We start from the raw sequence: 17645 nt of genomic DNA, 5'->3' as shown, positions 1-17645 counted from the left end.
ATCGTATCATATATAATTTGAGCATGTATATATGTGTACACATGCACTTAGAAAAGTGTCCAAACTCAAACCAAAGGAATGTACCTTGATGGAACAAAATTCTGAAACTTCAAGATGGTGTAGAACATGTAAGACATCTTCATACTGATGACAAGAGGGCCTCACAAATCAAGAACTCCTAAGCAAGATGAAGTCAGCAGCACCCTGAGTTCTTACTATCGGTGATACTCTTCACCAGCCATGCATTACTGAGTTTCCATCATGGCTCTATGGATCCCAGGCTCTTGTCTGTGCCTTATCCTCACATCTAACATGTTGAAAGAGCTCCTAGCTGGTATAGGTTTTCCTTCTACTCCAGGTCTTTGGTTATAAAGGACGTTCAATTTAGGGGAGAACAGGTTGCTTTTAACTCACAATTCCAGATTACAGTTCATCACTGCAGGGAAGACAGCAGCAGAAGCTTGAGAGAGTTATTCACATGATATCCACAGTCTAGAGAAGAGAGAAACAATGCAAGCATACATGCTTGCTTGCTTGTTTGCTTGCTTGTGCTCAGCTGTTAGATACTCCTGCCTAGGGAATGGTGCTGCCCACACTGGACTGTGTCTTACCATATCATTTAAAGTAATTAAGACAATATCCCACAGATATGCTCATGGGCCAATCCAATGTAGACAATCCTTCATGGAGATTCTTCCAGGTAATTCTAGTTTAGGTCACATTGACAAAGCTGACCATCACAAAGAATGGGGTTATTTAAGCCCCTCTCTTTGTCACTGGTCTACAGATCCAGGCTAAAGGAGGATTTTGACAAGTCTACATGACAGACAGTATGCACCTAAGAGGCCTGGACATTGGTAGATACAGTTCCTTCCTCTCCATTGGAATTGTAGGTATTAGTAGATGATCTGCCAGTTCCATAGGAAGGCTGTCAGCTACTGACTAAGCACCAGATTCCTAGAGAGCATCTTTTTAGAGTCCTCTAGAGGATTTTTGTCCAGCTCTCCTTTAATGGCTATGCCTTTCATTCTGGCCTTTGCATGAGATGTCCCACAGCATAATTCACAACAATAGTATTGTGTCTTTTCAATTCATGTTCTGCCTTCTCACATATATGGAGGATGTGGAAAAGAAACATTTATACCCAGGAAGGAATTTGAACCCACTTCTTGTTTTTCCTAAGTGTGTTTTTGTTTTGATAACCATGGTTTTTGTGGTGCAAAATACAGGTTTTCACCTGTATCATGCCATTTGGTCTCATTGTGTGACCTTGCCAGGGAGACTACACCATTATGCCTCTTTACTAGATGAGGAAACAGACAAAGAAATTGAACTGACCTTCCCAACAATAAAGAGAAGAGCACATATAAAAGTCAGAATTTGAGTTTGTAATTTGGGAACTTGAACTTATACCTGTATGATTTTACAGTTCTTGTTAGGTAGAAGCTTCCAGATCATCAGATTCCACTTGCTGCCGTTCAGTTATTCGTTATAGAGATTGTTAACATGTCTACTGTATAGTAAAGACAAGGATGCTGAAGTTAGCCTTCATCCTGGAAACAGGATGCACCCAGATTTCTCCCAAAATGCTACCCCTAAGTGGCTGAGTGCTCTTGGGAGAACAACTGGACAGTGTTCCGCCCACATTTAAGATCCTGACCATTATCATGTATCCTGATGGACTACAGCCATTTCACCTCCCTGTCATCCCCCTACACAGGCCTGACACAGGTAGCACCCAAATAGTTAGAAGATTCTGATTTAATTGGCCTTGAGTGTGGCCCAACCATCAACTCCTAAAAGCCCTGCAGGGGATTCTGATGTGCAGTGTGGAGACTCAGTAGCTCTTTCGAGCACGTAGGGCAAAACCTAAAGAGTGTATGAGAGAAGGCAGAGGTAGTGATTTCCTTAAAGCTTAGACAAGAACATGTACTCCTGCAAGTCTTAAGAGAGGCCAGATGGGAACCAAACTGAAGACAGCCCCAGAGAACAACAAGACCCTCAGTAGATGCCCTGTTCTTGGTCCCAACCTTGCCAACAAGCTTGTTCTTTAGTGGACTTGGTATAGGGAATGTGGGACACAGACCTCAGTTTCCCATGGTGTCTACTCTGTAGGCACAGGAGCTTTGACTTAATTATTTCCTTACTTTTCCCCTTCTCATCCAATCTCTGCTAAGGCACCTTACCGACACCTTTTGTGCTCAAGATAGAGTTTGGGGATCCTGAGTCCCAACATCTTTTTCTCTATTTTAGATGCATATGTACCGATTAAAGTCATCAGGTTGAAATCTTCATTCATCTCTACTTGCTAGGCTAGTGTTTTAGTTAGAGTTTCTAAAACTGTGATAAAACACCATGACTGAAAGCAACTTGTGGAGGAAAGGGTTTATTTTAACTTGAAATTCTTGGGCTACACTCCATCACTGAGGAACTTCATGAGGGGAATTCAAAGCAGAAACCTGGGGGCAGGAACTGATGCCATGGCCATGGAGGGATGTTGCTTAATGGATTGCACCCCACAGCTTGCTCAGCTTGCTTTCTTATAGCACCCAAGACCCCCCAGTCCAGGGGTAGCACCACTCACCATGGGAGTGACCACCCCCTCCACATCAATCACTAAAGAAGACAATGCCCTATAGGCTTGACTGCAGGCCTCTCTTACGGAGGGATTTTTTTTTTCAGTTGAGGTTCTCTCTTCTCAGATAACTCTAGCATGTGTCTTGTTGACCCAAAACAGCCAGCGCAGCTAGCTCTCAGACTCTGATGATACTGCATATGTTGCTCTCTCTCCCCTCGTCTTCTGACCCGTTACAGGGATGATATTAAGAACAGCATCCACTATAGCTCTGCCTGTGCAAAGGTCTGTGCAAGGAAGGAGTTGTCTTCAGACCTAAGTTACAGGAAGAACATGCTTTTCTGCTTGAAATCAAAACCACTTTCCCTATAGAAAATATCAATGTTATTACATTCTATGTATTGCTGGTTGTGTTGGCTTCTAGGAAAGAGGGAGAAAGAAGAGAGAAAAGAAAGATGAGAAGAAGGTAAGGGAAGAAGAAAGTGGGAAGAGAAAAGGATGGCAAAATGATGCATTAAAATATCTCTACTATACACACAAACACACACACACACACACACACACACACACACACACACACACACACACACACACACACTCATATACAAATACACAGACATAAGTATTGGCTATATAGTGTATCGTCATTTTTAGCCATCTGTGTTGAGGTATAGTTTCTGGGTCATACAATTCACTTGTTTATGTTATATAATCTTGAATACTCTCTCAGGTTCTTTGGGAAATATGGGTTGAATGAAGTCATATATACGCATTAAATAATACCAGCTTCTAAGCACTTGAAGCTCCGAGCAACCAGATAGGTGACCTAGATTTAGGGAGTTGTGGCTGCTTTTCCTCATTCAGATCTGTTAACTCACTTAGTGAACAAATATTGGTTTATTGTTCACTGTGTGCTAGATGTTAGAAGTATGAGCGATGGCAAAATATTTGACCTCACAAAGGAAAAAAGCTAAGGCAGATGATCAGTGCAGGACCCGCTGTGGAAAGTGCTGCAAGGGAGATGGGGGGAGACAGCTCTGTGGTAAAGTGCCTGCTGCACAAGCATGAGGATCTAAGTTCGGATCCCTGGAACCTCCATAAAAGCCAGGCACAGCAGCATTCATCTGTGACCTCAGCATTTGGGGTGAAGATGGGTGGACACAGATAGATCCCCAGAGCTCACATCTCTAGAGCTCAGCTGCCAGTAAATCAGGCCAAAATTGTGAGCTCTATGTTCAGTGAAAGACCCTGCCTCAAAAAAAATAAGGCAGGGAACAAATGGTGCATGATACCTGAAGCAGCCTCTGGCCTCCACAAGTATACTCATGGGTGAACACACATACATGTATGTACACACGTGTTTACACCATGCATGTGCACACATATATACATACAAAAGAAAAGTGCTGTGGAGTGAGATGACGTGGTTGGTGTCCATGACATGAGCACTGCATGCTTAGACAAGGTAGGCAGTTAGGAAACCCTGCTGGGGTCACCATGGAGTGTGACCAGCCATTAGGAGGTCAGAGCGCAGATGTTTGAACACCTAGGAGAGAGGTATTTTGTTCTGTGTGCTATTGGAAGACAGGATAAGGTTTCAAGAAAGTGGAGTGATAGGAACTGGCTTGAGTTTTTCAAGCATCATTTGTTGCATGGAGCATAGTGTGTGTGGAGCTCGGGAGTAAGAAGAGTGGAAGCTGAGCTGGTCAGAAGCAATCATGGGAACTTGGTTCAAGGATGAACCATCCCCCGGGCTTATTCTATCCACTGTCCTCCCTTTCACTCTCCTCAAAAATGCAACCCCAAATTCTAACACTGGCATATGTGAAGGCCACCTTCCTCAGACATAGGGCTTTGTGGGTGTCATTGAGTTAAGATGAGGTCACTCTGGATTAAAGTGGGTCCTAATGAAATGTGACCTTGGACACGGACACAGAACAACAGGGAGGGACACTGTGTGAAGAAACGGGTGGAAATTGGAGTGACCCATGTATCTATAAGCCAAGGAGTGCTAAGGCTTGCTGGCAGCTGCCAGAAGCTGGGGGAGGAGCACAGGATGAATTCTTCCGTAGCCTTCATCAGCAGCTGATCCTGCCAACATCTTGACTTTGGACTGCTGGCCTCCAGAACTCTGAGAGGATATGTTTCTGTTGTTTGAAGCCACCTCGTTTTTTTTTTGTTCTTTGCTGTGCCCACCCTGGGAGACAGTCCAATGCTGGTGTTAAGTGTTCATTGTTTGCCAACCAGTGTTGAATTAAGTTGCATTTTATACACGCCCTACCCCATATGGTTCCTGAGACCACCAGCTGAGGATTTTTGGCATGCCCATTTGACAGATTAGGAAACTAAGGCTCAGAAAAGCTGAGTGGACTTCCCAATGTCACACAACTACTTTATGGCCGATCTTGGATGTATATACCAGTCATTCTAACTCAAATCCACACACTCACCATTGCAGAGCACTATCCATTCTGTGGACAGAGGCCAAGATGCTGGGCACACCTCACCATTGGGATCTGGCAGCAAAGTTCATCACCACAAACTTCCCACCAGGGAGTCCTTGGGCTGCTTTTCTCTATTTTATTTGCTGTCACTGGAGTTCTGCTATTTATCACATCTCTCCCTGAAGATTCTTGGGTAACAGATGTGGCTTGGAATTTGATAAGAACGTTACTTCAACACATCCTTTCACTCTGTGTGGAATCCTCACCCTGGAGATGCAGGGACAGCTGGGCAAACAACCCACGCCCTCTGTGCTGGTATTAAAGTTTCTGGAAGCTCCAGGAACTGCTTGATGCAATTAATAAGAGATTTATTTTCACTTCAGTAACACGGGGGAATGTGGCCATGGCCATTGCTAGTTCTGGCTAATTATTTGCATTTTTACTTTTGCTGTCTTTGTTTCCCATATAAGCATTACCTAAATGCCTTGGATATGCCAGGTAGTGACTAGAGTCTTAAAAACAGTTAGTAAATGTCATTTTAGGTGTTAAGAATAATGTGGAAAAGGCACATGAGGGCAGGCGGGGTGGCTTGGTTGTGTCATCATCCCATGGTCCTGGATATTGTCACTGCCTGCTGCTCCATTAAGACAGACAGGAGGGTCCTGGAGACTGTGATGAAGGTCTGGGTGCAACAGGACATTTTAGCCTCTCAGGTGCAGGCTCTCCTCCCATCACTTATCCTTCTCCTCACTTACATCCAATCTAGATCACCTTGCTGTTCCTTGTACTCTTCCCTCCCAGATTTCTCTGCAACCAGAGAGCAGAAAATCCTACCTGCTTCTGATTCTCTGCCTTGGGACATTGGTTTCCTTTGGTCATCATCCCTGCCTTGGCAAGGGCTGGAACCCTGCAGCTGGATTGCCACCTAAGCCAGTAGCTATTTTGAGGACTGAGACATTGCCACATAGGTAATAGCCACTGAGATGGGAAGCTCTGTGGGAGACAGAGGAAGGGAACAGGCCCACTGTAGTGGATCTGTGTGCCTGAAGTCTTCCTAAAGCATCCTACATGGCCCCACATCTGTAGTGCCCATTGGTGCCACTGACTGAAAGGTGAGAGGAGACAGTAGAAGCAAGAGGCTGGGGAGCTCAAGAAAGCTGTTGAGCTCTGCCTGAGAGTCTGTGTGTGGATGCAGGACCCTGGAAGCTTCCGTGACTGGGTCTGGTTGGACCTTTTTCTGTTAGACAGGAGCTGAGCAGGTATGCTGACCTACCTGTAAGCTCCTGGGTGTCTATCCCTATTCCATCTGGCCTGAAGTCTCAGTTGCATTCTCTTGTTCACCTGTGTCAGGAGATTAGCCTTAATCTCTTAACTTCTTTGAGGCTTCTTCTGAGGTTCAAGTGACACATTTAAAGATAGGAATGTTGAGACGGCTGCATGGGTAAAGTATTTGCCGTGCAAACCTGACAATGTGAGCTTGATGCCCAGACCACATGAAGAAGGAAAAACAACTCCAGAGAGTTGTCTGACCTCCACATGCGTACCGTGGAACGTGAGCACCTGCATACAATACACATAATAATAAAAGAATAAAGACAGAAACTTTGACCTGTAAACCTGCGTTCGAATCCTGCCCTTGCTCTGAGTGGCACTCCGGCAGTCTCCTTAGCCTTCTATGCCCCAGTTTCTTATACGATTCATAGCAGTGTCTGCTTCCTAAATAACAAATGAAAAGCAATAATTGCTTGATACACTGATAACTGCTCAAAAATATGGTTCTGATGAATGTTGCTTACAAGACAGATAGCATAGTACCTTTAGCAAATATTCCAGTCAGATCACTTCTTCCTCAGGGAGGCCTTCCCAAACAGGGCAGGTCTCCTTGGAATGTGGTCCAAGCTTTTGCTTCCCAAGAGCCTCCTTGAGAATATCATGCACTGGGCATAGTTCCTCTGATATGGTCAAGACCAAGGATACTAATAAGATAATGAAAATAGCATTGTGTCCGTAAGCCACCTGGTTTGCTGACCTTGCTTATGACCGCAGCTTGTAGGAAGAGGCCCCAGGACAACAGGTAAGGCTGTTAAAACAGTGCATTGACTATTCCTATAATTAGTTGTCTGATCCCCTTTCCTCTTTGAGTTCGGGGTCAAGGAATGTACCTGCTTGACTCTTGCTGCATTCCCAGCAGGCTCTTACAGAACAGGACACATGGAGGGAATACAGAAGTAGGTGTCTCAAACACACGTTTTTATTTTACATCCCAACCACAGTTTCCCTCCTTCCTCTATTCCCATCCCATCCCCCTGGTGCCCCCATCCACTCCTCCTCTGTTTCTGTCTAGAAAGAGCCAGGCCTCAACTCAAACCCAGTTTTACCAAGCTGGTAAATCATTCATTGATTCTTGTGTTTTTACTATTTACTGATCACCTATCTGGTACGTTAGAAGATTTGGAATTATGCCAGTGATTAAAACAAGACAGTGAAACTTGCTTCCATGGGGTGATTGTCATTCTAGCCATGTTGACTGGCATTGTTACTGATGGATGTCCCAAAAGGTTCAATATATTCTCATTTTTCCCAAAACCATCTTCCCTTGATAAGACTTAAGTGTGAGGTGCGGAAATCTATGGGGCCTCTTGTAGTAGATCAGTACTTATCTCTAGCATAGGAATGGACTTTGGGAGCCAATTTCACATAAAGGATACTCCTTCAGCCTAGACACACGGGGGAGGACCTAGGCCCTATCTATCCCAAAGGATAGACTCTGAAGACTCCCCCATGGAAGACCTCACTCTCCCTGGGGCGCAGAAATGGTATGGAATAGGTAGGGTGTTAGTGGGAGGGCAGAGGAGGAGGGGAGGGAGAAGGAACTGGTATTGACATGTAAAACAATCTTGTTTCTAATTTAAACAAAAAATGAAGAAAAAAAAAAAAACAAAGTGTGAGATGGCTGGAAATTGTTATTCATTCTCTCTGGTTAACACAGCATGTCTGTCCAAAGCTGGGGAAAGTTTGCATGATTCTAGGTACCCATATTTGTACCCCAGGCCTCTTGTAATGGTGTTGATTACTTGCTGTCTTTCCCAGGTCATGCTGTCAGAGCGGAAGGGTACAGATGAGCTCTATGCTGTGAAGATCCTGAAGAAAGATGTGGTGATCCAAGATGACGATGTGGAGTGCACAATGGTGGAGAAGCGGGTGCTGGCTCTGCCTGGGAAGCCGCCATTCCTGACTCAGCTCCATTCCTGCTTCCAGACCATGGTAACTGGTCCATTGCTCTGGGAAGCCACTTCAGGGTTTCCATAGGCTTTAGCCAGTAATGCTATCTTAACAGCAGCCATCCTAAGGAGATACTGGCCACTTTGCCTTGTGGAAGGTGAAGGATGCTGGCCCCACAGAAATCAGCTAACAGTTCCCAAGGTTGCCACTGAATGCTGTCCCCCAGAGTAGATGCTGTCCCAACTCAGGCAAATCAAGTCAAGCCTTTTCTAACATTAAGGGGTGACTTGGGGACAGGGACTCAGCAAGATTTATAATTTGTACTTCTAGATAGTTACAGTCAGCCTCTCCATTCTTTGGAGGAACATGTGTACATCTCTGCAGGTTGCCTGAGGCCTTTGCTAGGGGCCTTTACAGGGAAGGATTTTCTGAGAGCACAGCCCTAAGAGGGCATCCGAGGCTGAGCACAGGGTTGTAGGCAAGGGCTGGTGAGCTCAGAACATGGCTGCCAGGGTGAGTTGAGGACATTCATGCACCCTCTGCTGCTTCCCCTGCAAGAGCAAGATGTCACTTCAGTGGGACCTGACCTTCCCTGGTCCTGTTAGATGGTGGCTTCTATTGCCCAGGAGAAGAGGCCAGAGCACAAGTGCAAATTAAGAGTTCATTCCTGCAGATGTGGTTCTGTGAAGGGCCAATGGCCTCGAGACTTAAAGATACTTTCAGGGATTTGGTAGGATCCTTCTGGACCCCTCAGCTTTCAACCTATACACTGATTTAAATCTCACCCTCTGAGTGAGATGGGATGGATGTTGTTATATCCTGCATCTAATTTGGTACACCTTTTGTTGCTGATCTAGTTGAGCCCCCAAAGCCCTTCCGTCACATTCTTTGATCTGCTGAAAATTCTGGGCTATTTGATCTGTAGTGTTTTCAGTCTGGGGTTTGCTTACTGCAGTCTCACAGCACCTTTGCATGCCTCTCTGTTCCTTGCACTTTCTGCAAATTGGAATCTGGGTCTACAGACTTTGTCAGACTAAGCTTCTATACCTTAGTAAGGCTATAGGTGACCCTAGGTTCCGGATGCAGTCTGTCACCAAAGGCAAGTAATGCTCAAGAATCGTGGTGATGCTGGCCTGACCAATGCTCAGCACTAAGTTCATTCACTCATTGGGGATTATTAGATGGGGATGTCTGCTTTGCATTTACTAGCTGCAATGCTTTTACAAAGAGTAGCTTTCCCTCATTTGTTTCCTGGTGATCTGGTTCATACAGAAAAGACAGAATTGATGCTTCATTTTTCTCCCTTTTTAAGCTTCAGGGTAATTAATTGGTTCACAACTATGCTTGAAGGGGGACTAAATCTTACTTTTTAAAGTACTTTTAAGGAAACATGAGAGTCACTGTAAATAAAACTGTAAATGAATGATAATTTCTATTGTATGGGTACTTAGCCAAGATCAGTTACAAAAGAAGTCAAATGTCTCTAATGTTACTGTGGGGAATTCAGGTCAGTAAGAGTTTACATGTTAACAGAGTCAGGACATAAGCCCTGAGGTTCTCCTCCCCCCTTTCCATGACTAGTTCTCAAACTGACTCATGGACATCAGTGTGTGAATGAATGACAGGCTGCCTGGTAAACAGGCCAGTAGCACTTGGAGCTGCAGTTGCAGTTTCAGTTGAGTGTGTCAATAAGGGGAGGAATGAGTCATTCATGACTAATATTCATTAAAGGACAGCATCTTCATTAGTAATGAACTGTTTTGAAAATGGCAATGTGGAGTGGATTTGAGGTTACTTTTTTATGGTAAGTACCCCCCCCATCTGTGTTTCAGTTTCCTGACATTATATTCCAGGAGCTGCATCTATGTGGCAATAGTACCAAGCACTAAGTTTTCCTCCAAGAGTTATTACATGCCAGGGAGAAAGGACTGAGAACTGGGAGAGTCAGTGGAATATTATCCTGCTTAGGGAGAGGTTCTGTGACTCCTTCCAGGCAGTCTCCCACTCTGGAAAGCCAAGGGAGGCAACAGGCAACTTTCTCACCAAGTGACAGTAAGATGAAATAGTTAATTCATCTCTAGGGGCTATCTTTTGGCTTTTTGGGGTGGGTGAATGGTGATGCTTGGAGAAATTCATTTGCTCCAAGCAAAAGGCCTAGTGAGGCCAGCTGAGAGAGTAGCAGACACCCAGCCTTCTCAGCCATGTTCAGACAGACACCCAGACATCTCAGCCATGTTCAGACAGACACCCAGTCATCTCAGCCATGTTCAGACAGACACCCAGACATCTCAGCTGTAGCCTGTGCATCACTGCATAAAATGTCCCAACTTATATTATTTTCTTTATTTAAAAATATTTATTATTTTTCATTTTTTAGTTTTTGAGAGAGGGTCTCCTATGCATTCTTGTCTGTCCTGGAACTCTTTATGTAGACCAGTCTGGACTCTAATTCAAAGATATGAGTCTGTCTCTACTTCCTGAGTGATGGTATTAAAGGCATGTGTCATCAAATTTAGCCTAATTTTTAAAAACTGTGTGTCTGTGTGTGTGTATGTAAACCAAGTGTGTGGGGGCAATTGTGGAGACCAGAAAAAGATATCAAAGACCCTGGAGCTAGAGGTACAGACAGTTTTGATCCCCCCAGTGTGGATGCTGGGAACTGGACCTGGGTCCTCTGGAAGAACAGAAAGTACTTTTAACTGCTGAGCCATTTCTTCAGTCCCATTTTCTTACTTTTGAAGCTAAGTGCGTGTATTTTAATTCGCATAAACTAAATATAATAATGCCCACTCTATGTATGACATGGGAATTGCAAATTTAAGCTCCTTGGCAACTCTTAGATGGACCCTACTATCATAAGCATTTCACAGAACAGGGAAACTGAGACCACACAGCTAGGACATGTCAGCGCCAGGATTAATTTGTTTAGTGTATTAATACTAATACACCAAACATATACACCAAACACAAGGAGATCTTTTGAGTCTGGATGACCTGGCTATCATTCTACCTGACAGCTCTCAGTTGGAATTCCCAGCACACAAATGTCCCCATCTGGTCTTGAGCTCTACCCAGTCTGTCCCTCCCACATGCTCTGTAAAACCTCATGTTTCCACCCCCTTGGTTTTCCCGTCTCTGGGGTGAAACTGTCTTTCTGTTGGAACATTTAACATGTGTGACTCTTCAGAGCTGTTTCCTCCCAGCCACACACAGATGTTACAATAGGGGTTGTCCATAGCTGGAAGAATAGGGACCAGGGACACAGAACACTTGTCTGTGGACACAGCACTGAGCCCCCAATTCTTCCTACTTGAGCTGAGACGCATCATTTTGAGACACCACCAAGTGACCTTACCAGTGACTATGTTAGTCCATGTTACTGTTTATGTGGTAGATCACCTTGACCAAGACAACTTAGAAGGAAGGGGTTACCCTGGCTTGTGGCTCCAGAGGGATGAGAGTTCATCATGGTGCAGGGGGAGCATGGCAGCAAGTGGCAGGCATGGTGGCTGGAACAAGAAGCTTATATCTCAACCATAGCATAAAGAGGAAGAGCAAACTGAAAGTGGATTTCAAATTTTAAATCTCACCCCTCGTGACACCCTTCTTCCAGCAAGACTGTGCCACTTAAGCCTCCCCAGACAGTGCCAATTAGGAACTAAGCCTACGGGGGAGGTTTCTCATTCAAACCACCACAGTAACCATGTTACAAGCAAGACCCAAAGCAGCAGTGAGCAGTGCCCTAGTCTGTGTCTTGTGGTATCTCACCACACCTTCCAGCCCCTTTTTTGGCAGGTTACGTTACAAATAAGAATGACAGTCAGGGAAGTTAAGTAATGTGTAATTTCACACAACCAGTTAGTCATAGAGCCTAGATTTATTCTAGAAGACTCCAGAACCCCAAGTCTGGAAGTCTTCGATGCCCCCTTCCCCCTCCTGCCTGTATTCCCCATGGCTGCTTTTGATTCACAAGGTATTTTCCCTTTTGTTGTTGTATCCACTCTTGACAACACTTGCCTGTTTTTCTGCCCAAAGGAAATTGACCCCAAGAAAAATAAAGTGACTCGGGCTACGTAACTGGCAAATGGGAACCCCAGAACTAGAGGCAGAGTTTCCTAATGACCTGTTCAGTATTCTTTCTACTGTGAAGTGCCACCCCCATTCATATGGATTCTGTAAGTTAGCTAGGATTTCCTCCATGGGAAGTGATTAATTGTGGGGAGCATCATGGCTGTTGTTATTATGGCTTGCATGAGCAGAAAGTTTCAGGGGAGGCCCTCTAGGTGTGGTCATCTAGCACAATTCTCATGCTAGCACTATTGTGCCCTTGGCCTTGGAGGGATGTTGGGGGTGGGCAGCAGGGCTGGAGCAGGCAGCATCTCTGAAAGTCTGGACATGTGGCTGGTGTGTTCCCATGCTCAGTTATTTCAACACATATATGTTTGTTGAACCCATTGCGTCAAGTCCCTGCAGTGTCACACATAGTGAACAAAAGATCAAGTCCCCATTCCTTTGGGATTCCCATTCTACCAGGGAGATAAGACAATGAAAACAGCAACAAAAATAGTGGAGCTAGAGTCAGCTGGACTGGTGTTGTGAGATGACAGTTTTTGATGGGATCAGCAAGGAAAGCCTTGGTAATAAGACTGACATTTGAGCAGAGACCAGAGCAGGCAGGGCTATCTGGGGGCAAAGCAGTGGCAGGAAGAGTGTGTGTGAAAGCCCCAGGCAGAAGGAGTACACTCTCTGTGTCTGAGGAGCAGCCGGGGGGCCAGCTGAGCCTGAGTGGATTGTCATATTGTATTTTGTGACCCAGAATTCCTTTATGAGTCAGCTATCTTTAAAAGAACGACAAATCTATTGTAGCATACTGCAAACTTGATAGTTTTTTTTTTTTTTTTTGCTAGAGATGGAGAATTTTGAAAATTAAAGGTACCATGATAGAAGTTTTTAAAAAATCTGTAAAGTGTTTAAAACAGATGAACGTGAAATGCATCCAGTAATACCCAGGACATTTTTTTGCCATTCTTGAAATGACACACAACTCACTATTTTGAAAGTTGTTTAGAAAAGCAAAATTCTATCAGAAGTACCCTTGTGCTGTATTTCCAAACCTTTCAAAAATATGCATGGCATTTTCCACGAGTGGAAAATATAGAATATTAAATTTCATTTGATGTATTCTAAATGTATTTGGCCTAAATACGCACATGGAAAAGAATCAGATGTGGGCATGGCCAAATCAAAATATTGATTAGATTCAGGGGAGGGTTCATGGGTAACTGTCTTCTCCTTGAGTTCCCAATATTTCAGAAATATCTATAAAAAGGAATTAAAATTTGATGTGGATGTGTGTTATTTTCACACACATGTATACAGTCATGCAAACCCATGCACACAGTCCAGAGGAGGATGACATGTGTGATCTGCTCTGTCCCTTATTACCCTGAGACAAGGTCATCATGCTACAGTGATTGCAATATATCTACCTCTTACAGAGTTTGGGTAGCAAGTACATGCCACCCCACCCAGGTTTTAACATGGGTGCAGACTAGAACTTGGGTCCTCATGTTTACACAGCAAATGCAAGGGCACTGATAGTTAAGAGTCTATGATCCATCTCCTCAGTCTCTTATTTTTTTTTTTAATTGCCACAAGATGGCAAAATAGATACACAAGTTTTTGGAAGAGAATTGCTCATTAGATGAGCCAGTCTCAGGCAAAGCGAGCTCCAGTGTGTTGTCCCGGAAACACACAGGGCAAAGCATGCATTCCCCAGGGAGATGAATATGGACCTGTGCTTACTGGCCACAGGACTCCTAGCAAGTCACTAACAGCTCTGAATATGGGTTTTAACATCTCATAAAGGGAGCCCATTACATGGGGATTAAAAGAGACAGAAGACTGAATCGAACAAATGCTAAGTGGAATTTGGTTCTGTGATTAGAGTTGGGCTGGGGCCCCTTGCTGAACAGTCACAAAATAATTTCATTTCCTCCAATATTTTTGCAGTTTTTCTCAGGGACAATTGTCAGCCAGGCACATTCATGTAATTTCCCAACTGCCAGTGGGCACAGGCAGTTAAGTTTCTTCAGCAAAACATCTATTTTAACTGTTTTCTTTTCAATTGAACATATGCACCTCTTTTTTTTTTTAAATAGAATTAGATTTCATGAGTCATTGAAGGACAGAAGTTACTTCCTCCCCAAATTTGCTGCCATGGCCCAGCAATAACTCAGCTGCAAAGGCATGCTGGGAGAAGCATCAACCTAGAATACAAAGGAGGGCAGAGATGGAGATGGGGATGGTCTCCACTTATAGAATTTGTCCTGGTGACATGTCCATTGAGGCCCCCTGAGCACCCAAGGGGCAATGGTGATTCAGGCCATATCTGGTTTAGCAGTGATGTCCAAGGGTGTGGTGGGACCTAAGGGCAATGCTGAAGAAGGTTCTGGCAAAGGTTTTATTCAGAGGTGACTGGGTTATATGAAATAGAACACTTCTATCCCACCCTCAACTACCTCATGCATAAACAAAAACAAATTACTAACACTAAGAAAGACTTTATGGGAAAGAAACAATGGCACAGGTGTGCTCGACCTTGGAAGGACCTAGAATTTGTAAGTCAAAGGCAGATTTGTCTGCTTTTTCATTATTTCTGTGTTTCTCACTGCCTGTGGCAAGTGTAGCTTCTCTAGTCCATATCCAGCAAATTTCCTGAGTTCCAATTCATAATCACAGGAAAGAGAATCTGATTGGTTCAGCTTACGTGAGTTGTTCTTTCTTGGCCCAACCAAGTGCTCACTAGGTACTGCTCACTCAGTAGGAACCTTATAAGAAGTGTTGTATATGCTTGGAAGGATAAGTGGTGCTTCTGTTAGGTGGGAGATGCCAATGGAGTCCAAGAAGATTCAGGCACAGACAGTCTTCAGTGCCTCTTGGAGAGGAAGATGGTACCCAAGGGGCTTCTAGGGACTTGGCAAGTGTCGGGGATTCAAGGACCTAATGATTAGAGGATCTTTGGGCAAGCAAGGAACCAGAAATGTAAACTGAGTATAAGTGCTAGGGCAGGTGGATATAAAGGTAGTTGGGTTCTCTCTACTTTCTCAATGGTGACATCGGCATATTCATTCAATGATCTGAGGTCTATGAAGTCCATGGAAGAGGAAAGGAGGCTCTATCCCTGAGAACCTTTGTGTCTGTGAAGGGGCAATAGGAAGCTAAAACAAAAAGAGCAGCAACTTCTTGTTTGGGGTTGGGATTCTCAAGCTATAAAATGGGAGAAAGGAGAGTTGAGTGTGGACACATCTCCTTGACCACACATCCCCCTCAATGAAGCTCTGTGAATTCACACAGACTTGGCATGCATCGTCTGACATGGAGGAACCCCATATGGAGGACAAGCTGCTATGTCTCTACTGTGTTTAGGAAGACAAAGCATGAGAATAATCAACCCAAGGTCTCAGAGCAAGTATCCCATATAACTAGGGTGTGAACCAGGACTGACTGATGCCAAAGCCAGAGCTTTTCACGGCTTCTCTGGAGAGAAGCAGATGGCTGTGTGTGATAAAGGAGCAGCTTACAGACACATTGAATTCATGGACCAGCCTTGAAAAATCATTAAAAACCATCACATAGACAACTTACCACAGCTCATCTTAGAGCATGGCAAAAGAGCTGCCCACATGGCTGGTGTTCTCTGCGAGGTTTCATTAAAAATGACAAGGGACCTGGGGAGATGGCCTAGTGGGTAACAGTGCTTGTCCCACAAGCACGGGAACTAAATTTGGATCCTGACTCCCATATAAACAGCTAGGCACAGCCTTGTGCACCTGTTACCCTAGAGCTGGGTATGTGTGTGGGGAAGAGCTTGCTGGCTGCCAGCTTTAGTGCAGCGAGACCCTACCTCAAAGAAATAATGCAGAGTGATAAAGCAGGCCATCCAATGTCATCCCCCAGACCCTGAATACAAAAACATGGACACATGTGTACATACACCACACACATACATACCATAACTACAGAAAATATCAGAAGTCCCCCACCACCACACAGGCATCATGCCACACTCTATCCCAGCAATATTGAGGGAAGACTGTCTCTGCATTCCCTGGCTCCATGTGCAGACCCTAAGATGAATTGTGCATATGCCATACAGTCATCGTTTTAAATGACCATACCCTGGACTCACATTCCAGATTTGGAAAATCCTGTGCAACCATTATAGATGACATAGTGACAGACAGACATTTGATTATCATTTTTTAATCTTCTGATGGAGTCTAAGAAATAAAGAAAAGAGAATGAGAACACACAGACACTACTTTCAGCTTGCAGGCCAAAGGACAGAGTCAGAGCAGCATCGCTTTGGAAGAGGCACTTTAAGGCCAGGCAGACTGGCTAGTCTGAAGAGAAAGATGGTGAGTTCGCCTTTCTGAGCTCTTAATTGGAGATGACAGTGGAACACCCACTTAGAAACGTCCTGGAGCCAGCTGGAGCCCACTGGAGCTCAGGAGAGAGGGAAAGGCTAGAAATACAAGTCAACATGCATCAGCCCAAAGAAAGGCTCTGAGCCGTGACAGGAGGGGGAGAGCCATGCTGGGCTTTACACTGATCCTCAATAAATACTTCGTGATTCCTATACAGGGATGGGGGCTCCCATCAAGTAAACCCTTACCAAAAACAACAATGTGAGGACAAGGAATTTTTGAGGCCATGGTTCTGTAAGATGTGTGGGGAACAAAGTCAAGTTCCAGGGAGCTGGAGGGGAGGCAATTGGGTGAGAGTTGGGGGCTGCAGAAGAGGCCCTATAGTTAGCTGAGGCCCAGAAGGTTCACTCCGGACCTCTTAATGCCATTTCTTCCATTGCATTTATTTTGATTATGGTTTGAGTTAGTTATATGTACATTTTAGCCAAGATTTTGGATGCTCTAGAGACAAGGTATGTATCTTACTCTTTATCTGGGCCCCTGTGACGACTAATACCTTGACTCACACACACACACAAAATGAATGCTCAGAGAAAGTTCTCAAACTTACTTCTAGTCAAGGTTTGCTCTAGATGGCCACCAGCTGAACATTCCAGACGTTGTTATTCCTGACGACTGGAGGATAGGAACTTTGTGGTATGGACAAATGGTACAACTCTTTAAAGTACTGGTGCAGCAAAGTCAAATTGGATATAGAATGTAAATAGTAGAGTCCAGATACAAGTTTATGGTTTTTACAGGGATAATGACTTTCCATTTAAGATGTCTTAACATTTTTAAATAATTACATTTCCATTTTTAAAGTGAATTTCAACTTTCTTACTTATTTCAGTTTTGCTATGTAGCCTAAGAAGGTCTTAATAATCTTCCTGTCTCAGCCTCCCAAGTACTTCATTATAGGTCTGCACCACCATG

At 44.3% G+C, this 17645-nt stretch overlaps 1 protein-coding gene across 2 annotated transcripts in view; it reads left to right on the top strand.

Annotated features, from left to right (window-relative positions):
- The window catches only part of Prkcb (protein kinase C beta), a 333644-nt gene that overhangs the window by 260755 nt on the left and 55244 nt on the right, over window positions 1-17645 (top strand). For both annotated transcript variants that reach the window (XM_027410280.2, XM_027410279.2), the window contains exon 10: window positions 8110-8283. In XM_027410280.2, coding sequence (XP_027266081.1) covers window positions 8110-8283 — 174 coding nt within the window. The remainder of the gene's footprint in view (window positions 1-8109; window positions 8284-17645) is intronic.

Source organism: Cricetulus griseus, chromosome 3 (assembly GCF_003668045.3).
Source record: "Cricetulus griseus strain 17A/GY chromosome 3, alternate assembly CriGri-PICRH-1.0, whole genome shotgun sequence".
Classification (NCBI taxonomy): domain Eukaryota; kingdom Metazoa; phylum Chordata; class Mammalia; order Rodentia; family Cricetidae; genus Cricetulus; species Cricetulus griseus.
Note: the sequence above shows the minus strand (reverse complement) of the source record. Positions and strands in the feature narration are given on the sequence as shown.